Source organism: Oncorhynchus mykiss, chromosome 10, assembly GCF_013265735.2.
Source record: "Oncorhynchus mykiss isolate Arlee chromosome 10, USDA_OmykA_1.1, whole genome shotgun sequence".
NCBI lineage: Eukaryota > Metazoa > Chordata > Actinopteri > Salmoniformes > Salmonidae > Oncorhynchus > Oncorhynchus mykiss.
The window spans coordinates 37,553,492-37,576,553 of record NC_048574.1 but is presented as its reverse complement, the minus strand read 5'-3'; the positions used below and the strand labels follow the sequence as shown (position 1 = coordinate 37,576,553).

Sequence of the window (23,062 nt, the reverse complement as noted above, 5' to 3'; positions counted from 1 at the left end):
ACTCGCATTAGCATCTGCTAACCATGTGTATGTGACAAATAAAATTGGATTTGATTTGCCCAACCAGGAACTTGTGATGTCCCAATTTTTGACCATGGCTACATATTTAATCTGATGTTTTCTCTTCCTCCTGCAGTTTGACTTTGTGAAGCTCCTGGACGGGAAGCAGCTGATCAAACAGGAGGTTCAGATGGTAGCGGAGGATTCCAACGCGTCTCCCAGGAACCTGATCCTCTCCTCTCTCCAGGAGACGGGATTCATAGAGTACATGGACGCTGGAACCTGGTACCTGGCTTTCTACAACGACGGAAAGAAAATGGAACAAGTTTTTGTTCTGAGCACTGCCATCGGTAATTGGCTTCTCGTTATGTAAAAAGTAGAATAGGTTCTCCACATTGTCAGACACTAATGAAAATTGCATCGCCATGCAATCATGTTTGGGAGCAGTAATGAAGTCTTATAATTACTGCAGATGTACAGAAAAATACAGAGCATGTGACATTATTTCCAGGAAAAAGGTTTGCGAAACACGCTGCCATTTTAACATCAAAAGGGTTGAGTTATGTTGCTCATTGCAAGGAGCTGCAGTCTGTCAGCCTTAATTGATTGACCTTTTGTCAACCGTCTGTAAGTCTCTGCTGACAGACGAGACAATGCATTCCTCCTAATGCTCTCTCTCACCAGCCTCTCCTGAAAATGCTTTTGCTGTCTTTTAAAACGCATTGTTTAAAAGGTAGTTCAAGAATGGTACTGCAGTGTATTTCTGGAAATGTCAGTTTCCATTTTCTTCATAATTATGTAGAATATCTGAAGAGTTTTTTCCCAAACGCTATATATCCACCAATATTTCACATTTGTGTTTTTTCATCAGAAATGATTGCTTATGGGTACCTTCATGTGTGTGTACATTTTTTCTCTTCTCAAATGTTTCATTCATCAATTTTAGAGGTCTTTGAAAAGTCATTTTTCTTTTGCAAAACGCAAGTTATCTATTGTTTAGCTTCAATGGAATGTTTTTGTATCCTGTATATATGACTGTGATATGTGGTTAATCCCCCCCATAGCCTTCTTAAGATGAATGCACTTACTGTAAGTTACTCTGCATAAGAGCATCTGCTAAATGACTAAAATGAAAATACTTTACGTACAGTACATACTGTATCTCATATTATTTATTGAGTTAATTTTGTCACAGATTTATAATTTGTACATTTCTTTATAAAAAGCATAGTTATTTGTTACATTTGACTGTGTGAAACCTAGCAGTACTACTTACAGGGTTGTATTTCTTTGGGAGTGAGGCGGATATATAGCATTTGTATATAGCATTTATAGGATATATAGTGCATTCAGAAAGTATTCAGACCCCTTGACTTTTTAAACATTTTGTTACGTTACAGCCTTATTCTAAAAATGATTAAATTATGTATTTTTCTCATCAATCTACACATGATACCCCATAATGACAAAGGGAAACCAGGTTTTTAGAGATTTTTGCTAATTTATTGAAAATAAAAACAGAAATACCTTATTTACATAAGTATTCAGATCTTTACTATGAGACTTGAAATTGAGCTCAGGTGCATCCTGTTTCCATTGATCAGCCATGAGATGTTTCTACAACTTGATTGTCCACCTGTGGTAAATTCAATTGATTGGACATGATTTTGAAAGGCACCCACCTGTCTATATAGGTCCCAAAGTTGACAGTGCATGTCAGAGCAAAAACCAAGCCATGAGGTTGAAGGAATTGTCCGTAGAGCTCCGAGACAGGACTGTGTCGAGGCACAGATCTGGGGAAGGGTACCAAAAAATGTCTGCAGCATTGAAGGTCCCCAAGAACACAGTGGCCTCCATCATTCTTAAATGGAAGAAGTTTGAAACCACCAAGATTCTTCCTAGAGCTGACCGCCCGACCAAACTGAGCAATCGGGGGAGAAGGGCCTTGGTCAGGGAAGTGACCAAGAACCCGATGGTCACTCTGACAGAGATCCAGAGTTCCTCTTTGGACATGAGAGTACGTTCCAGAAGGACAACCATCTCTGCAGCACTCCACCAATCAGGCCTTTATGGTAGATTGGCCAGACGGAAGCCACTTCTCAGTAAAAGTCACATGAGTTTGCCAAAAGGCACCTAAAGGACTCTCGGACCATGAGAAACAAGATGCTCTGATCTGATGAAACCAAGATTGAACTCTTTGGCCTGAATGCCAAGCGTCATGTCTGGAGGGAACCTGGCACCATCCCTACGGTGAAGCATGGGGGATGGTGGGGATGTGGGGATATTTTTCAGCGGCAGGGACTGGGAGACTAGTCAGGACTTCAGACTGGGCGCCCAGGACCCTAAACACACAGCCAAGACAATGCAGGAGTGTCTTTGGGACAAGTCTCTGAATGTCCTTGAGTGGCCCAGCCAGAGCCCAGACTTGAACATCTCTGGAGAGACCTGAAAATAGCTGTACACCTACGCTTCCCATCCAACCTGACAGAGCTTGAGAGGATCTGCAGAGAAGAATGGGAGAATCCCTAGCTACAGGTGTGCCAAGCTTGTAACGTCATACCCAAGAAGACTCAAGGCTGTAATCGCTGCCAAAGGTGCTCCAACAAAGTCCTGATTAAAGGGTCTGAATACTTAAGAAAATGTCAATTTCAGTTTTTTTATTTGTGATAAATTGGCATACATTTATAAAAACCTGTTTTTGCTTTGTCATTATGGGGTGTGTGTAGATTGATGAGGAGGGAAAAATCTATTTCAATAATTTTAGAATAAGGCTGTAACGTAACATAATGTGGAAAATGTCAAAGGGTCTGAATAATTTCCGAATGCACTGTATAGCAAAAAACGTGATTATTTTTCTCTCTGAAATGAAACCATCAAGTGATAGATTTTAAACAATTACATTTCTGTCATTGAACAACCCCATGTCAAAGTTAGATAGTGAAAAAAAAAACAATATTTTTAATCATTTAATCATTTCTTTAAACAATAAAAGCTCATTTACAAACATTTTTGAAAATGGATATATAGTGTTTTGGAATGAAACTCTTCATCTGTTACCTTATTGTCAATCATTCAGCATGTTAGATTATAATATGCCGTCAAGTGTGGTCAAACACAAATCCTTTAGTAGGATCAGGGCCCCCAAAAAGTTGGTATAAAAGAAATAGCGCTCCACCACGTACTTTTATTAATAAACACACGTTTGGATACCAACCAGGATCTTCGTCAGATCATTTGTGGGATCGAAATGATGTTTGTTTATTAATAAATGTCTCAACGGATGCACAAATTAAGTAATAGTCTTCATTATACCATGAGTTGGCACCATTTTTCTCCTTTTTGTTTCTGCCTAGCCCATATGTTGTGTTGTTTACTACTTTCTCTGTGTCTGTAGAAACCATGGACGGCTGCTCCACCAACTGTAAGGGGAACGGTGAATGTGTAGCAGGCCACTGCCACTGCTTCACCGGCTTTCTGGGACCAGACTGCTCAAAAGGTATATTACAGAGATTGAACAGGATCTTAAGCACTTACAAATTCGTAACATATAAAATGCTCTCTGTAGCCGATGTGAGTAAGACCTTTAAACAGGTCAACGTACACAAGGCCACAGGCCAGACGGATTACCAGGACGTGTACTCCGAGCATGCGCTGACCAACTGGCAAGTGTCTTCACTGTCGTTTTCAACCTGTCTCTGACTGAGTATATAATACCAACATGTTTCAAGCAGACCACCATAGTCCCTGTGCCCAAGAACACTAAGGTAACCTGCCTAAATGACTACCGACCCGTAGCACTCACGTCTGTAGCCATGAAGTGCTTTGAAAGGCTGGTCATGGCTCACATCAACACCATCATCCCAGAAACCCTAGACCCATTCCAATTTGCATACCGCCCTAACAGATCCACAGATGATGCAATCTCTATTGCACTCAACACTGCCCTTTCCCATCTGGACAAAAGGAACACCTATGTGAGAATGCTATTCATTGACTACAGCTCAGCATGCAACACCATAGTGCCCTCAAAGCTGATCACTAAGCTAAGGACCCTGGGACTTAACACCTTCCTCTGCAACTGGATCCTGGACTTCCTGACGGGCCACCCCCAGGTGGTAAGGGTAGGTAACAACACATCCGCCACGCTGATCCTCAACACGGGGGGCCCCTCAGGGGTGCGTGTTCAGTCCCCTCCTGTACTACCTGTTCACTCATGACTACCTGGCCAGGCACGACTCCAACACCATCATCAAGTTTCCCAATGACACAACTGATCACCCATAAATAGAATAATATGCCACACCAACATTACAGAAAACCCTCAAATTGCTGAAATAAGTAATTAAATCATTGATGAGACAATAGTCATATTAACTGATAACTAAAATAGCAGTGCAGATGGCAGTGATGTGTTATATGGGGGAATGCTACACACTTTGTGGTGCAGCAGAAAGGTCAGCGTACCGCAAATGCCACTGATTAAAGATTTTTCTTTTGTATTTCAGCTGTACAGTGTACCACTTACTGTAAAACCCCATGTCATTGCATTTTCAAGTGAAAAACGTTCACGTTAAAATAAGTGCTGAGCAATTACCCGAAATGCCGGTTAGTTTTTGTTTTTTAAACAACTAATTCACCAAAGGCTGTTCAATTATTTGAATTCCATTTAGTTCTTATTTTTTTCTGTGAGCTCAATGCACACATTGCACAGTTTCTCTAGATATAAATCAAGTCAAGCCTAAACTTTGGGATGTAAGTAGGGAGTTGTAGTTTTGAACAGGCCGATATTCTACATAGTTTAGGGCAGGTGGTAACATGGTAATTAACTACAATGACCGTAATCCATTGTGCACCTACTTGTCCAGTCTCTTAGAGAGCAGTTGCTTCGCAAGGTATTTCTACCTGAAAATTTGTGATTGATAGTTGGTATTTAGCAGTCATAAAAGTTTGCTTTATTTATTTTGAAGAACTCCTAAAATTGTGATTTTGTCAGACAGCATAGGCAGCAGGTCTATAGAGGTGAGATGATGACTTGGAATTAAATAACACAATAACTGAAATATTTTATGGATAAATGATGGTTAAAGAAAACATTGGCCTCATGGTGAAATCCCAGAGTGGTTTCCTTCCCCTCCAGCAACTGAGTTAGGAAGGACACCTGTATCTTGGTAGTGACTGGGTGAATTGATACACCATCCAAAGTGTAATTAAGAACACAATACTCATAGGGATATTTAATAAGTGATAAGCAGCAATGGGCAATCACTACCATCATGGAACTTTTATTGATTGTTTTATTCTCTGTTACAGCATTCAACCCACATAATGCATAGTACATTTAATGTATTTATTCAACTGAGCAAGTCAGTTAAGAACAAATTCTTATTTACAATGACGGCCTACCCCAGCCAAACCCGGACGACACTGGGCCAATTATGCACCGCCCTATGGGAGTACCAATCACGGCCGGTTGGGATTCAGCCTGGAATCGAACCAGGGCCTGTAGTGACACCTCTAGATGGAGTGCCATAGACCCCTGTGCCACTCAGGCGCACAAATAAATTAACAAAACCGAAAATGAAAACTGTGATAATTTTTTATTAATCTAACCGAAACCGAACCGACCTCAAATTAACACTACTTAAAATCTGTATCTCACATGTGCAGTTTCATGTTATCACATGTTGCTTTTACATGTTGTCACATGTTATCACATTAACTTGACATAAGATCACGTGATTACTTGAAATTCATGTGTTTTTTTCTGTGCGGGTACTGTTTTATCAAGCCTGGTGCTTCATAATGCATTCTGCCAATATTATCAACGCTAAAAGCCATTCTGAATGAGAGTATTTTGATTGTCTCTAAGGATTATTTACAATCTTTGCATTAATTGAGGAAAGCAAGTGGTAATTTCAGATCCACTTTGTGGTCAAAGTGGTCTCTCTTGGCCCAGGCCGACCTGCTCTGGTCGAAAGCCTTAATCTGTCTCTGCCTAAATCTGTGGTCAGGGAGCCACTGTAGCGAGCATAATGTGTCTATTACTGTTCCCGGTGTGGAACTGTGACATATTATGGAGACTAATGGACAGGCCAGGGTCTGTAAGGCATAACTTCCACACTGCAACAGTACATAAACAGACAGACAGACTGGAGGCACCCGAGATCAGAAGAGAGGAGAGGAGAGGAGAGGAGAGGAGAGGAGAGGAGAGGAGAGGAGAGGAGAGGAGAGGAGAGGAGAGGAGAGGAGAGGAGAGGAGAGGAGAGGAGAGGAGAGGAGAGGAGAGGAGAGGAGAGGAGAGGAGAGGAGGAGACTGGAGTCATGTTCTCTCACATAGGTTTTAAAAACACTGGAAAATGGTTCACTATGAGTGTCTATACAGTACATGTAGCATAGGAATGAAAGACAATGTGCAAATGCAATATGTTAGTGATATGAGTTGTGTTAAGACTACACCCCAAAGGGTTAATGGCATGTGAGCAAAGATCTCTATTGAATCTATTTATACAGCACAGTACGTTCTGCTCTGGTGTTTACCATGTGTCTCCATGCTTCAGCCTCTGAGCTCTAAGCTTCTTCCTCGTTTTGTAAATATCAATTTTCATGCTAAGGCACCAAGTGGTGGATGGAGGGGCCTTGGGAAATAGAGGGGGGTGTTGGAGGGAGACACCGCCGCTGCAGCGCCACACAGCAGCTCCTGGAGTTTGACTCAGGTGCCACTTGAGCAAAATTGAAGTGCTTGAGAGATTAGGTGGATTTCACAGGAAGAGGGTCTGAGTGGGGGTGCGTGGCCTGTGCCCAGCGGAGGGGAGAGTACTTACAGCACTATCATCAGGGGGAGAGGATTAGGTGAATTCAGCTGCATGCTTATTAGTAAGATATTGGTGATGGGTGAAACCTGTATACGGCTCGTGGGGAGATCACCACTGGGGTCTCAGGGTGAGCACTAACTAGTACCTGCCTGTGCTGGAATGACACAAAGCTTTATAATTCACATCTTAGACAGCAACCTGTTTTGAGTGAAGGTTTTGAATGTGAACATGTCAATGCGCTAATGCATACAGTACAGTATTAGGTGTATTTTCTTTACACCACAGTATTTCTTGAGGGCTACTGTCTTCATGTGCTTCCCTTGCAGACTCCTGTCCTGTCCTGTGCAGTGGGAATGGAGATTATGAGAAAGGTTACTGCCAGTGTCACCCGGGCTGGAAGGGCCCAGAGTGTGACATTCAGGAGGACCAGTGCATCGATCCCACCTGCTCCAACCACGGCACCTGTGTCAACGGCATCTGTATGTGCAGCCCCGCCTACAAGGGCAACAACTGTGAACAAGGCAAGGATCCTGTCCTAATAATAATCATTATCGCTGTTGACACAGGCATAGGGATAGGATACAGTTGCATTTAGCCTAGCCAAAGAGCTTTGGTTTGGTGCGTCCCTTATCACAAAGTGCAATAACAGAGGCATGCAGAAAAGCCACTAGTTGTTAGTTCAGGGCTCTAACCACTAGCCTAACCAGTGTTCTGTTTGTTATTGGGTTTTGCACAAGGACACACACCAAAGTGTTTTATAGACTGTCTGATTAGGCCTACTATTTAACCACAGCAACAATAAATCCAGCATCCTCCTTTCACATCATTTTAATTATGGAGAGAGTTTTTGTGTGCAAAATCAGATTGACCCAATAGATTATCCTCTACACACACATACACACACACAAACAGCCGCTCCCCGCTTTTCATGCACGTCATGAAGAATGCTTAGGATGAAACAGCCAAATCAATTGATTGTCCTTAGGTAGTTGTATCCAGTGGGGTAATTATTGGCTTTGTCTGAGATATCCGTGCTAGAGAATAACCTTGAGCCAATGAGCCTGTGACTAGGATCCAGCCTGCAAGCCTTGTGGTAATTACTGTGGTTAACACTGCATAGATTTTTCTTTTTTCTTTTTTGTAGTGTGCATTAGTTGGGTGGGTGGGGTTGTTCTGAAGTGTATCACGACTAAATGTGATCAATTAGCTCCAGACATGGATTGAAGCTGTTTATTGTTAATTCTTTATGAGAATCTTGTGTAAAAGCTGCAGACGTTTCCATGTTCTTGTTGTAGATGGCCATGTTTTCCTCATGGTGCGACGCGTTCTCAGTAATAAACCATTCACTGCTAGGACACGCTGTTCTCGCAAGGTTACAGTGACACTGCTTTCAATGAACACCACTGAAGTACACAGACAATGTGATGAATCAGCAAGGTGTGATGGAGGTGTTTTGTGTCAGTACCTACCCATAGAGGAAAGATGTGATGGAGGTGTTTTGTGTCAGTACCTACCAATAGAAGAAAGATGTGATGGAGGTGTTTTGTGTCAGTACCTACCCATAGAGGAAAGATGTGATGGAGGTGTTTTGTGTCAGTACCTACCCATAGAGGAAAGATGTGATGGAGGTGTTTTGTGTCATTACCTACCAATAGAGGAAATATGTGATGGAGGTGTTTTGTGTCAGTACCTACCCATAGAGGAAAGATGTGATGGAGGTGTTTTGTGTCAGTACCTACCCATAGAGGAAAGATGTGATGGAGCTGTTTTGTGTCAGTACCTACCCATAGAGGAAAGAAAATTCAGAAGCTGAGATGATTCAAACAATATACAGATGGTCAGGGAGGGGCATGAAGTATTTACTCTGACACTTTCTCGCTCACTCTCTCTTTCTCACTGTCTCGCTCCCCCCCCCCCCCCCCCCCCCCCTCTCTCACCTCCCTGGTTCTGCATGGCCAGTGGACTGCCTGGACCCTCAGTGTTCTGGCCATGGTGTGTGTGTGAAGGGGGAGTGCTTGTGTTCAACGGGGTGGGGAGGCCCAGACTGCGAGAGCCCCCTGCCAGCATGCCAGGAGCAGTGTTCAGGCCATGGGAAATACCTTCCAGACTCTGGCAGCTGTACCTGTGATTCCAGCTGGACTGGCTCTGACTGCTCCACCGGTGAGTACAAGAACCATGACGTACATACAACCTACGTATATGCAGAGCCATATATAGAGCCATATATAGAGCCATATATAGAGCCATATATAGAGAAAAACATGTCTCTATCTTCATATGGTAGGTTTTTTCCTACAAACAGACACACACTCGATTTAAGGTGCTTTCAGACTGTTACCTCACTTAAACCATTACCTCACATTCGGAGTCGGAATGTCCACTCCCAGACACTTAGAGGGGAGCCTTTGGAGTTCAATCACGTCCTTAACCTCCAATAAAAGGTTTACGTGTAGTCAGGCCCCCACTCCTTTCTGTCTGGCTGTGATTTAAATGACTAGATTGCATCTGCTGTACATGACTCTAACTTTTGGTCTTACCTCTGACTGAGTAACACAGACCCTGGCAATGTGTTTTTCTGCTTGTAATGATCTGCCAGCTCCTAGCAGAAGGAGACCTTCACACACCCAGCAGCCTATCAGACAAATTAGCAATCATTTCTCTGACACGCTGTGTGTAAATTGGACTGCGCTCCATGGCTCCCAATTCAGCCAAATGCACTTCTTGTTTCTTTATCAATATATGCATATGCATTGTTGCATACTAATGATTGTTTTAAAACTATTCATTTTTTAATATGCCTCCTCCAGGGAACAATAATGCCATGGTTAGGATTCATCCCGAGATACGCTCCTTTGTACAATTTAAATCTGTTATTTTTAGCACAGGCGTTATCTGTTCATCTGATTTTTGTATTTGAATTTAGGTCACCTTTCTGTCTGTTTATACAGAACAAATAAAAAATAAAAAATCATTGCATTGGATTAACATTCACGTCACTGCTACACTTGAAAAAGTAGAAAAAGTATAATGCCTTTATTTTGACTGTCTGCCTCCAGATGAAAAGTCTGCACTTCATTTGACGTGGGAATTTGTTCATATTTATTCATGGTGAACGGCTGTCTCTTACTGAAATGTTTAATTAATTTATTTTAGTCAGAGGACGTTGATAACAAGAGTTGCCACCAATGACTGTATGGTTCTTACTGATAACAGACAGTGTTGACACAGTGGTTGTAGAAACATCTCAGGGAAGCTGTTGTGACTGAGGCTGTAGGAGATGATGCTGGATATTCCTCTGTGTTGTTTGTCATCTTTGTCTAAAAGTTGTTGTTTTGGTTTTGTTCAGCCTGTGATACAAATGTAGATCTCATTATTGGGCTGTGACGGTCAATGTTTTTTTGGTAGCACATTTTCTCCTTCGCTCCTGACTGCTTGTGCTGCCATAGAAATAGAATGAATAGAACGGACATCACCATTCAAGTCAATGATGGCATAATGGATGGACTGGCGGCCTTTGCGAGTGTACCTATAGGAGCAAAGCAGGAAGTAAAATATGTGCTCTGATTTGTTGATTCAACTCAACTGATATTACAAAAAATGCATTCCATTGCATGAGCCATAACAGTTAACATCATTCGAATTAACATTCTACATTACACGCATCCATTGCGAGTGTACCAATGAGTTTACCAGTCAAATTGCCAGGTCAAGCTCATTTTAGTCATTCTGTATCTATGTGTGCCATAGCCGCGGCAAGATGTTTGGAGTTGGGGGTGCTGACCACGGTGGGCTGGACAGCAACATAATCAACTAAAGCACTGATCATTGGGAACGAGCTCAGAATGCTAAGGCCTTATCCATGAATTAAATCAGTAAATAGGTAGCCTAGCCTAGCCTACAAAACGAAAACAATCCGAACAAATCAAAAGGCCTGATTAATAACATGACATCAATAATGCAGCCACTTCCCGAGTCCCCGGTGCCGACACATTCAGAAATCAAAGATGGTTTAGTATTTAGTTAAGGCCAAGAGAGCATGAAACACTTTTCAGTGAGAAAACAGAAATCCACTTTGTGTAAAAAAGAAATGCTGTAAAATGCATCATATTGGCTGTATTTTGAAAGTTATATATCTTGAAAACTTGATTGCTGACATGGAAAAGATTTTGGGACTATAAACAATGGACAAATGGAAAATGCCAAAAGCTGGTTTTTGTGTAGAGTTTTCCTTTAAGCTCACAAATCAAACACAGGGCAAAAAGAAAACACCTGTAAAATGTGGTTGTCTAAAAAGGGAACCATTTGAGCAATATGTAAAATAAAATATGTGATATTGATGAGAAAGATGCACTTGTTTCGGTAGAGCAAATCGCGGCTCAAATGGCGCTTGCAGTCCTTCAGTTTGCAAATAAGGCAGGCTACCTAATAACTGAAGATGCTCAATTATATTGCTCAGCTCAGTCGCGACTCGCATAATTTGCAGGTGTTTCTGATTAATAGACAAACCATCAAAATAAAACCAAGCCCTGAAACAAAACGTAAGTAAAGAAAATATGTACACATTATTTCATATGAAAAAACACGTCATTGGCACTAGTTTGCACAAAGCGGGCAGTTTGGTTTTGTCACTTCAACCCCACATATATCATACTTTGACTTAAACAATTATTTATTACTTAGGCCATGGTCTTTCAGCTCGAGAAAGTGGATTTCTACTAGTGTGGGCGTTTAAGAGTCCATGTTACGTCCAAAACGGACTCAACTGCACGAATGTCCGACCATCCCGTCTTCAGTCAGCTGTTTGTTCCACACTATTTTTTGTATTATTCTTATTTTTAACAGTTATGACTGTTATTGTATTTTCATGACTGTCTTCATCGATAACCATCGGTTATACGGTACTTGTGCCAACCCTACTCATGAGGCAGCCAAATCAAGAAGGATATCAGGTTCCCCAGTAGCCCAGGGACAGGTCTACAGATTAGCTGCCTGCTGCTAGCTGCCACACAACAACACACTAATACACCCTACTGCTGATGTCACTGCTTATTATATATATGGAGAAGAATGGAAACACAGTGCCAACAAAATATTATGGAAGCCTCCACCCTTTAGAATAAAGCCTGCCTGTCATATCAATTTCTGCTCATCTTCATATTATTAATGTTTCTGTTCCTAGAGTCCTGTATTTAGGTTGGGTGAAACCCTGAGAGGTGGGCTGCATATTAAGACATTCCTCAAAAGGAAAAGTAGTCCCTCTTTCTTCATTACTTTTGATGGCCAAAAGGGAAAACGGCACGTGTGGAGGTTATTTCGCTTTCCAATGAATTGGAGCAGTGTGGTGCCTCGGCTTCCATAACCATGAAAGAAATGTGCATTCACTCAACCCACACTTTTTTTCGAGCCTTCCAAAGCAAAGTTCAGTATTTCGATCCAAAAGTGGAAATTGATTTTGTGTTCACTCAAGTGTATGCAGAATGACTTGTAACGTTGACTGTGTGTGGCTGGACTGCCTATATCATTACCATGGAGTAAACCTACTGTAACCTGATTGTAACACACTAAAGTAGCCTATATGTATCAATGTGTTGTGTGTGATTTCTTTATTTTTTTACATAGAAATCCAAGCGCATCGAGGATAATGGCAACATTCAACCGTTTACTATAAAATTGTGTTAGACGGCAAGCATGTTGAATTCCATTGCAAGCAGATGCAAAATGAACAAAATGAATAGAAATGTCATATACTTAATGGTAGAAAAATCGAGATTAATAAAATGCAAATGAAGTGGTTATGGCATGATTAAATATGATGGATATTTAAATGTGAATGCCTTTTCCATGTGTGGGGATAAGTGGCCTTTCTGCGCCCGCAGCTCTTTCTTCTCTCTGCTGATTGGCTACTTGCTGATAGGATGTACTCTCCATATTCCATAGAAATTATTCATTGAATATCATTAAACCTCTAAAACTTTTAAGCATTGAATGTTTTATAACTGCACCTGCAGCACTCGACATAGTTAGAAAGTATTATAACAAACAACATTTTCAGTTTTATGTCATGAGTAGGTAGGTAGAGATAAGAATAAGAATAAAAATGGGTTTATAATATTCTTTTTCAAAAATCTTAATTTTTTGAGGTCTATTAGATGAACTTGCAAGACTTGCAAGACAAGATTAGTGTCTAGGATCCTGAATTAATTCATCGGAAATTATCACAAGTATTTTGGGAGCAATGATGCAGCTGGCCTTTGACATGTCCATCTGGCCTGTGTAGAGGTGTACTGTCTGTTGCCCAAAGCAGTAAGACCCCTGCCTGTCTCTCTCTGTGTCCGTGTGCAGAGGTGTGTCCGGTGCCCTGCAGTGCCCACAGTGTGTGTGTGGGTGGGAAGTGCCAGTGTGAGGAGGGCTGGGACGGGCCAGGCTGTGACCTGCAGGACTGCCACCCCCGCTGCAAGGAGCATGGCCAGTGTAAGAACGGACAGTGTGAGTGCCACCCTGGCTGGGAGGGAGAACACTGCAGCATCGGTGAGTCGCCCCTCCACCCCCCACCCCTCTGAGGACCAACACTACCCTACCACAGGAGGTTAACAAACAGACCGTGTAACGTGACTCTAGTACCTATTGCTCTGTTTAGAAACCATGGGGCTGATTTACTTTACTAAGACCTGATGGTGTTTTAGCATGTCTTAAAACTGTGACCACTAATGCACTAATGTGTGTGAACCACAGATCTTTGCAGATACACATCAATGAATATGTAATTCATTTGAGTGCATATTTTCTAGCACCACACATTGTAAATAGTGCAGCAGTTTAGCAGACCATTAGCTATCCCAGTGAATCATCCATCTGCTGTGTCATTTAGACACACAGTTGTCAGATGGAACACAGTCATTCTTGCCCGGTTATTCAATTCATCTGCTAAAAGAAAACAGGTACTAAACCTTGCTAGGCATTTTGAGGGACCGAGGCAGGGTGTTTAAGAGGGTAACATGTCACCACATGTCTTAGAGACACTGGCTGGGGTTCAGTGATGTCAGTGCCCTGCCTGTCTGTTGTACAATTTATCCACTTCATTGCTGTTATTTGAGAATGAAAACTCAGAGTAACAATGAAACTGTTGGTTGCCGCCAGGCTAATTTTCCATCAGCCATGGCCTCTTCCCTAGAGTGGAGGCATTTTTAGTTTCTTGCAACTGAATAATTTGCTCACCAAGTTTGAACGCACTCAATTAATGTGGCTACACCTTGATAGAACACTGCAGTTTGTCATCTGGGACGAACAGAATTGGGGACTGCCAAGTACATTTTATAAAAGAACCAGAAGATATTTTTTTCACTTCAGAAATGCAAGATAACAATCCTGTGAAATCGTTTCACTTGCCTTTAGAGATGCGGAATTGGAGATGGGCTCTGTGTCTCTGTGGATGTGTGAATCAAATCATAAAGCTTAGCTCCTGGCACATTAATAGGCTGTAATTATCTCTTCATGTGCCTTGGTGCTAGCATATTATCTCTGAGGCTCAGTAATCTAATCTCACACACTTTTTTTCTTCCTTCCTTTTATCTTCCTATGGTATATAGCGCATTACCTGGATCTCGTTGTTAAAGGTAAGATGCCTTCTCATTCTCTAGGATGGAATTGTTTCAAAGCAGCAGGGATGTTTGAATGGTATTCCTACGACCAAAGCACATTAATTGAAATGTTAATTAATTTTGAGGAGAAAGTATGATGCCCAAACCAATGGCAGATCATTCACCATATTCAATTTAATGTGAGATGGAATATAACAAAATATGTAACAAATGTTTTCGAATGGCCAGACATCTGGATTTTACGTAAATGAAAAGCGTAGCAGCATCTGTCCCCATCTCCTTAATCATGAGGAATGACTGGCAGTGTTCTGATACACAGCCTGTCTGTCTTCTCCTCTCTCTCTCCATCCAGACGGCTGTCCAGGCCTGTGCAATGGCCACGGTCGATGCACCCTGGAACAGAGCGGGTGGCACTGTGTGTGCCAGGCGAGCTGGAGCGGCATGGGATGCAATGTCGTCATGGAGACAGAGTGTGATGACAACGCCGACAACGATGGAGGTAAGGTCCCTGTGGACTGTGGTCTGTCTGTGGCTCAATAATGATTAATGACTTGACCTCCATCGCAGGTGAAGGTCAGGAGGAGGAAATATTTAGAACTCCACTTCTCCTTCCCGACATCTGAGCCAACAAGCATTTCCCGCTCTCTTCCTTTTCATTTTCCTTTTGTTAAATCTCACTACAGCAGTCGACATGGCTCACTACAGCAGTCGACATGGCTCACTACAGCAGTCGACGTGGCTCTCAGACCAAGGAGACCTCTAGGTAATTAGCTGGTGGTATTCTACCTGCTGCTTGGCTCCTCTAAAACATTTATGCTTGAGTGTAGTCCCTGGTGTTCCAGTGAACAGGAAACCAGACCTTGTGTTCCAGTGAACAGAGAACCAGACCTGGTGTTCCAGTGAACAGAGAACCAGACCTGGTGTTCCAGTGAACAGGAAACCAGACCTTGTGTTCCAGTGAACAGAAAACCAGACCTGGTGTTCCAGTGAACAGAGAACCAGACCTGGTGTTCCAGGTAACAGAGAACCAGACCTGGTGTTCCAGTGAACAGAGAACCAGACCTGGTGTTCCAGTGAACAGAGAACCAGACCTGGTGTTCCAATGAACAGAGAACCAGACCTGGTGTTCCAGGTAACAGAGAACCAGACCTGGTGTTCCAATGAACAGAGAACCAGACCTGGTGTTCCAGGTAACAGAGAACCAGACCTGGTGTTCCAGTGAACAGAGAACCAGACCTGGTGTTCCAGTGAACAGAGAACCAGACCTGATGTTCCAATGAACAGAGAACCAGACCTGGTGTTCCAGTGAACAGAGAACCAGACCTGGTGTTCCAGTGAATAGAGAACCAGACCTGGTGTTCCAGTGAACAGAGAACCAGACCTGGTGTTCCAGTGAATAGAGAACCAGACCTGGTGTTCCAGTGAACAGAGAACCAGACCTGGTGTTCCAGTGAACCAGACATGAGGCTTTAGAGCTCAGGTTTAATGCCCATGTCTTTGAGGGGAAAGATACCTTACAGTAGAAGCCATTTGTGCACTGACTTACATCTCATGTTTTTGATGTTTCAAAGTTTAAAACGTTTACAATGACGTAATGTAAAGTGTAATACATGTAATGTCGTAGTTACTGTAGTTTAGTGTGATAAATTAACTATGATTGACAGGTCAGAGACATACTGCTTCTGTATGTGCACCATGTATCTTCTCATCTAGTGCATGAGTTAGCTTCTTAATGTAAACGTGGATTTTATGAGGTGTACATTTCCTTTGTGTGTGTGTCACGATCGTCGTATGGAGTAGAAGGTGAGGACCAAAATGCAGCGTGGTTAGTATACATTCTTCTTTATTGAAGAAAGAATATGAAGTAAACTGAACCAAAACAATAAACAAATGTGAAGCTATAATAAGAAAACTATGCTGACACAAGCAACTAACATAGACATAGATAATCACCCACCAAGTACCCACAGAATATGGCTGCCTAAATATGGTTCCCAATCAGAGACAACGATAGACAGCTGCCTCTAATTGAGAACCAATCTAGGCAACCATAGACAGACAATTTACCTAGAAAGGAAAGAGCCCCATAAACATACAAAACCCCTGGACAAGACAAAAAACACATACATCACCCATACCTAACCGAAATAACAAGGAAAACAAAGAATACCAAGGTCAGGGTGTGACAGTGTGGCAAAGGAGATAAAAACATAATTCTGTGTACTGTATAGTCAAGCTACCATCTGGAAAAAGGGATGTGGTTTGGAACGCTCCGTGTTCTTCTTTACCTAAAAAAAATATGCAATGTGAGGTGTAATATGAAGAAATTAAGAATTATAATTATGAATACCGTAAATTAATTTAAAGTGACAGGCTACAAAATGTACTGAATCTGTGTGAGTACTATGTCTCATCCAATTCCTCTACACGAGTCAGATGTTTTAAAGGTGCAATATGCAAAAATCTCTCCACCATTCCCTGGTAGTTAAAATTCAAATAGTTCACCTGATATCAGTTAATGTGACAAAACAGAGAATCATTTTACCATCTAAACTGCTGTGAAATGTGAAATGTAATGTTCCTTAGCCAAAAATATTGTATTTTGAGCTGTTTGAAGCTGGTGTACAAAACCAAAAGTAATAGAGCAAAAATAAAACTTAAGAACAGGAAGTATAGAAATAGCGCACATAAAATAGATCTACCGCTTCTTAGACTTTCTTTCAATGAGAATGACAGATCTATAACAACATTTGTTATGTGAATTCGGTCAGGTAGACCAAAATGTGCATATTGCAGCTTTAAAATAAACTTCTTTGCATAGGGTGCTAATTAGCTACATTGGACCGTGTTTGGTTCCTTTGTATGTGCAGACAGAAGTGGTTGAGAAGGTAAGAGCATAATATTGTGTACAGTCTGTTAGTCTAGAGATGTGTTTGGAGCATGAACTCTTTACCTCACCCACTCCACATGTTTTCTCTGCTCTGGCTGACAGCACTTAAAGGAAACACCATTATCTCTTACCTTCAGAGTTCTTAATCAGGTTCTTTATCCCAGTAAGCCTCTGTATGCCAGCTGCTTCACTTTTACAAGTCTTCCTTCGTTGATCATTTTCCCAGTTGCTCTAGCCGTGTTTGTGTGATAATGTGTTCATGTATCTTTATTTGTTTGTAGATCATAAATAATTCACTGTATTTTCTTTTCTAACCCAATACAATAGAAAACAAATTCACAATTCAGTCCAGTAATGTGCCGGCGGCCTGGGCAGTAAACCTTTCCTCTATTATTCTACAACCTAATTTAGTTTACTCACGGCAGCTATGTCTCTCCCTTCAAAGATGTGACCTCCGCATTGTGTGTGACTTCTTATGACTGATGAGTATCTTGGATGATGTACAGTCATTTTGGTCCTTCTTTAATGTAGAGGGAAATTGTAGGAGGCTCAAATTGGCCCGACACTCCAACAAAGGAGAGGAGGAAATAATCACCCCATGTCAGTTAGTTTCCCAAGCCAATATGTATACGTCAGAATCCCAGAACATGTTCCTATTTTCATCTCATCTCAACTCCATTAGAAATGCCATTTATATTCTAAATGAGGCCTCGTCAAAGGCATTGGTTGGAAAAACCTAATGGCAAATGATCACCTGAAAAAGAGCAGTGATTAAGAGAAAAGATCATGACTTTTCCAACCAGCTGTAAATGAGTCACTATAATCACACAATTGACCATCCAGTGCTTTGTTTTACATTTGCAGCTGTGGAGTATATTAATTGTGCAACATTAGTTCACAAACATGGATAGCAATTCTCCCCCAAATACTTGTTTTCTTCATTATTTTATTGCATTGTTTGTTGATTATGTAAATATGGTGGCAATGGCAGGTACAGTACAGCTGTCGTTGTTGTCAGATACATTATTTTAGTGAGATGTTCTATACAGTATGGTAACCAGCAAAATTAATGCATTGTGGTCATGACCGATGGAGTTAGAGCCGACCCTGCCATCCAGCTTATAGCTGGGCACCATGCCTCCTTTACTTTGGCAGCCCAGCACTGAATGGGGATGTTATGGCTCTTGGCCCAGTAGTTATTCTGTTGTGTTGGTCAGTCGTTTACTGAATACATTTTCTTTGGCACCTACTGTATATAATTACACCATATTATTTTCTGTTACCATACTTACAATTATATTCTGAATTAATTCCACATTGCACATATTTTCCATCTGTGGTATAAATAACCATAGTTTTAAAACTTTTAAAACGTGTTATGAGAAAGCGTTGCGGATGGCATGTACTAAAGACCAGGAGACATTATTCTGCTTTTAATTACCAAGTAAGTACTTTTAAGTACTTTCGCTGTTGTGTGGCATTCAATGCCAGCAATCTTGACGAATGTCAGCATTCACTTCAGCACTATTGAAAGTGTCTGCCTGAGAGGAGTCTATGGACTTAATGGACCCAACGTGCTGCCGTTGCTCAGACCCACACATTTTAGACATTGAAGAGAACATAATTAAGAAGGCACTGTACTGCAATTATAGAGCGGCAAGTAAGTACAGTGTTAAGACTGTATAAATCAGAGGCATTTTGCTCCTTGTCGGGCATGAACTAGATATATTGTTAACCATCAGCTTCTCCACATTGTTCAAGTTTAAATCATCACAGCTAAGCCATGTCTAACTGATCTTCATTAAAGGATAGGGTGGATGTAGTCCCACTTAGGAGAAACATTATCGATTTATTCTATATCATTTGTAAATTTGATTGATAGTTTCAAACCACTTGAGGGATGTCATCTCAATTTCACAAGGCCCTCTGTGCTTTGAATGTTATTAATCTCTCCCACCGCTGTAACATTGGGAGCCTGAGATACTGTACAGTGTAGACTTAGCTGTGATGATGTTGTGTTATTGTGTTGTTGCAGATGGCCTGACGGACTGTGTGGACCCAGACTGCTGCCAGCAGCCTAGCTGTCACAGTGGGCCTCTGTGCCAGGGCTCCCCAGACCCCCTGGACCTGATCCAGCAGAACCAGACCCCCTACGCCTCGCTCCTCTCACGCCTCTTCTACGACCGCGTACGTTTCCTGGTTGGAAAGGACAGCACCCATGTCTTCCCTGGAGACATCCCATTCGACAGCAGGTAGAATAGATAATATAGCCGATACTATTTACCTCTGGTACCGCATGAATGAACAGGAATAGCTTGTTATATACTGTAGAAATATAATTGCCAATGAAGTACAGGTCCTTTTATACACAGCTATTTGTAGGCAACCACAGTACTCTGTATGGATATAGCACATTTGCCTTTGTCAACTGAACTGGAAAACATTGTAACTTGTTATAGTATAATTAAAATACCCAGTGAACTAAAACGCTGCTCTCTCCTAGCCGAGCCTCAGTGATCCGGGGGCAGGTGGTGGCAGTAGACGGGACCCCACTGGTGGGAGTGAACATCAGCTTCCAGCAGTACCCTGAATTTGGCTTCTCTGTCAGTCGCCAGGATGGCAGGTAGGTAGACAGTGGTCTAGTATTGTATTGTAGATACAATAGTAAATTGGCTTAATATGATGCTTTGCCGCTACTGATTGTGTGTTTGTGTGGATTCTGTTCCTGTAGTTTTGACCTGGTGGCTGCAGGGGGCATCTCAGTCTCCCTGATTTTCCAGAGGGCTCCCTTCCTCATGCAGAAACGCACCATCTGGTTACCGTGGAACCAGTTTGTGGTTGTAGAGAAGGTCACCATGGCGAGGGTTGAGTCTCGCCCCCCTGTGTGTAACCTGAAGAACCTGATCAGTCCGTACCCCATCGTCCTCCCCTCCCCTCTCATCCGCTTTGCCAGAACCTGCGAGGAGCGAGGCCCAGCCATCCCTGAGCTGCAGGTACAGTAGCTGGTCCACTCACCAGTCAGTAATATACATAATATATACAGTCCCAGGGATGCTCACTCAGCTTTCAATTACCACCCATACTAAACCATTTCCATAATGCTTACATCTCTAATCATAATATCATTTTATGACTTCCAGGTGTATATTATAAATGGTTGTTTTTATTCCAATTCCTGCATTTTTCTTTATTCTGGATCCTGTGTAATTTTCACCTGGCTCATATTGTACCTGTGAAATCATCTTAGAATCTCACACTAATCAGTTGCCGGGGCGCTTTATTCCCAGAGCTGCTCGCTATCTTCTCCCCCGATCCCACTGATATTCCTACCTCAGCTTTGGAAGTGTGTTTTGCAGATTGTAGACATCCTAGTTTGTTGTGAGCGATAATGAAACTGATAGTGATTTTAATGAGGACCCAGTTCAGAGTGATTGAAGCTGTGAGCAATGAAGAGTGGGAGTGGGGGTTAGATCGTCAGCAGTAATTAAAATGTCCTCCTGTACGCTGCTAATGATATAGAATATAGATGTCATTTAGTATTCCAGGGGCATCGTGTATGTAGAATAATGTTCAAAAAGTATAAAAAATATATTGTTATGTTATTTTGATTGGATTTTAAGAAAGTGACATACAGTGGGGCAAAAAAGTATTTAGTCAGCCACCAATTGTGCAAGTTCTCCCACTTAAAAAGATGAGAGAGGCCTTTAATTTTTATCATAGGTACACTTCAACTACGACAGACAAAAGGAGAAAAGAAAATCCAGAAAATCACATTGTAGGATTTTTAATGAATTTATTTGCAAATTATGGTGGAAAATAAGTATTTGGTCAATAACAAAAGTTTATCTAAATACTTTGTTATATACCCTTTGTTGGCAATGACAGAGGTCAAACGTTTTCTGTAAGTCTTCACAAGGTTTTCACACGCTGTTGCTGGTATTTTGTCCCATTCCTCCATGCAGATCTCTTCTAGAGCAGTGATGTTTTGGGGCTGTTGCTAGGCAACACAGACTTTGAACTCCCTCCAAAGATTTTCTATGGGTTTGAGATCTGGAGACTGGCTAGGCCACTCTAGGACCTTGAAATGCTTCTTACGAAGCCACTCCTTCGTTGCCCGGGCGGTGTGTTTGGGATCATTGTCATGCTGAAAGACCCAGCCACGTTTCATCTTCAATGCCCTTGCTGATGGAAGGAGGTTTTCACTCAAAATCTCACGATACATGGCCCCATTCATTCTTTCCTTTACACGGATCAGTCGTCCTGGTCCCTTTGCAGAAAAACAGCCCCAAAGCATGATGTTTCCACCCCCATGCTTCACAGTAGGTATGGTGTTCTTTGGATGCAACTCAGCATTCTTTGTCCTCCAAACACGACGAGTTGAGTTTTTACCAAAAAGTTATATTTTGGTTTCATCTGACCATATGACATTCTCCCAATCTTCTTCTGGATCATCCAAATGCTCTCTAGCAAACTTCAGACGGGCCTGGACATGTACTGGCTTAAGCAGGGGGACACGTCTGGCACTGCAGGATTTGAGTCCCTGGCGGCGTAGTGTGTTACTGATGGTAGGCTTTGTTACTTTGGTCCCAGCTCTCTGCAGGTCATTCACTAGGTCCCCCCGTGTGGTTCTGGGATTTTTGCTCACCGTTCTTGTGATCCTTTTGACCCCACGGGGTGAGATCTTGCGTGAAGCCCCAGATCGAGGGAGATTATCAGTGGTCTTGTATGTCTTCCATTTCCTAATAATTGCTCCCACAGTTGATTTCTTCAAACCAAGCTGCTTACCTATTGCAGATTCAGTCTTCCCAGCCTGGTGCAGGTCTACAATTTTGTTTCTGGTGTCCTTTGACAGCTCTTTGGTCTTGGCCATAGTGGAGTTTGGAGTGTGACTGTTTGAGGTTGTGGACAGGTGTCTTTTATACGGATAACAAGTTCAAACAGGAGCCATTAATACAGGTAACGAGTGGAGGACAGAGGAGCCTCTTAAAGAAGGTCTGTGAGAGCCAGAAATCTTGCTTGTTTGTAGGTGACCAAATACTTATTTTCCACCATCATTTGCAAATAAATTAATTAAAACTCCTACAATGTGATTTTCTGGATTTTTTTCCCTCATTTTGTCTTAGTTGAAATGTACCTATGATGAAAATTACAGGCCTCTCTCATCTTTTTAAGTGGGAGAACTTGCACAATTGGTGGCTGACTAAATACTTTTTTGCCCCACTGTATAGTACTAGCTAGTATATCTTGGAATGAGTACAAACACCAGGTGATCAAAGATACTTTACTGAAAGACTTGTAAGATGTTTTTATACATAGTTTGTATCCTCTGGCTTTAGAAGTTTTTCCAACTCCTGGTAACCAATAGTACATAATAACAACAGCCAAAATGCTTTCTCCTTCTCCTCAGGCTGTCCAAGAGGAGATCACCATCCCTGGCAGTTTCTTAAAGCTCAGCTACCTGAGCACCCGCTCCCCTGGCTACAAGGCTCTGTTCCGCATCATCTTAACCCACTCCATCATCCCCACTGGCCTGGCTAAGGTGCATGTGTCCACCGCCATCGAGGGACGGCTCTTTCAGAAGTGGTTCCCTGCCGCCCCAAACCTGGTCTACGTCCTGGCCTGGAACAAGACTGATGTCTATGGGCAGAAAGTGGTGGGCCTGGCCCAAGCTCTGGGTAAGATTATATGCAGCATTTCAATCATGTCCTGTCACGTACATTCAGATTCCCTGTAGAACAAATATAATGTGCTGTATTTCACTC

The 23,062-nt window shown here is 42.0% G+C and overlaps 1 protein-coding gene across 2 annotated transcripts in view; it reads left to right on the top strand.

Moving 5' to 3' along the window:
- LOC110533823 (teneurin-1) overlaps nucleotides 1-23,062 on the top strand; it is a 185,944-nt gene that overhangs the window by 127,486 nt on the left and 35,396 nt on the right. For both annotated transcript variants that reach the window (XM_036990211.1, XM_036990210.1), the window contains exons 8-18: nucleotides 137-350; nucleotides 3,395-3,496; nucleotides 7,139-7,333; nucleotides 8,772-8,972; nucleotides 13,155-13,340; nucleotides 14,399-14,425; nucleotides 14,763-14,909; nucleotides 19,336-19,552; nucleotides 19,804-19,923; nucleotides 20,032-20,293; nucleotides 22,708-22,975. In XM_036990211.1, coding sequence (XP_036846106.1) covers nucleotides 137-350; nucleotides 3,395-3,496; nucleotides 7,139-7,333; nucleotides 8,772-8,972; nucleotides 13,155-13,340; nucleotides 14,399-14,425; nucleotides 14,763-14,909; nucleotides 19,336-19,552; nucleotides 19,804-19,923; nucleotides 20,032-20,293; nucleotides 22,708-22,975 — 1,939 coding nt within the window. The remainder of the gene's footprint in view (nucleotides 1-136; nucleotides 351-3,394; nucleotides 3,497-7,138; nucleotides 7,334-8,771; nucleotides 8,973-13,154; nucleotides 13,341-14,398; nucleotides 14,426-14,762; nucleotides 14,910-19,335; nucleotides 19,553-19,803; nucleotides 19,924-20,031; nucleotides 20,294-22,707; nucleotides 22,976-23,062) is intronic.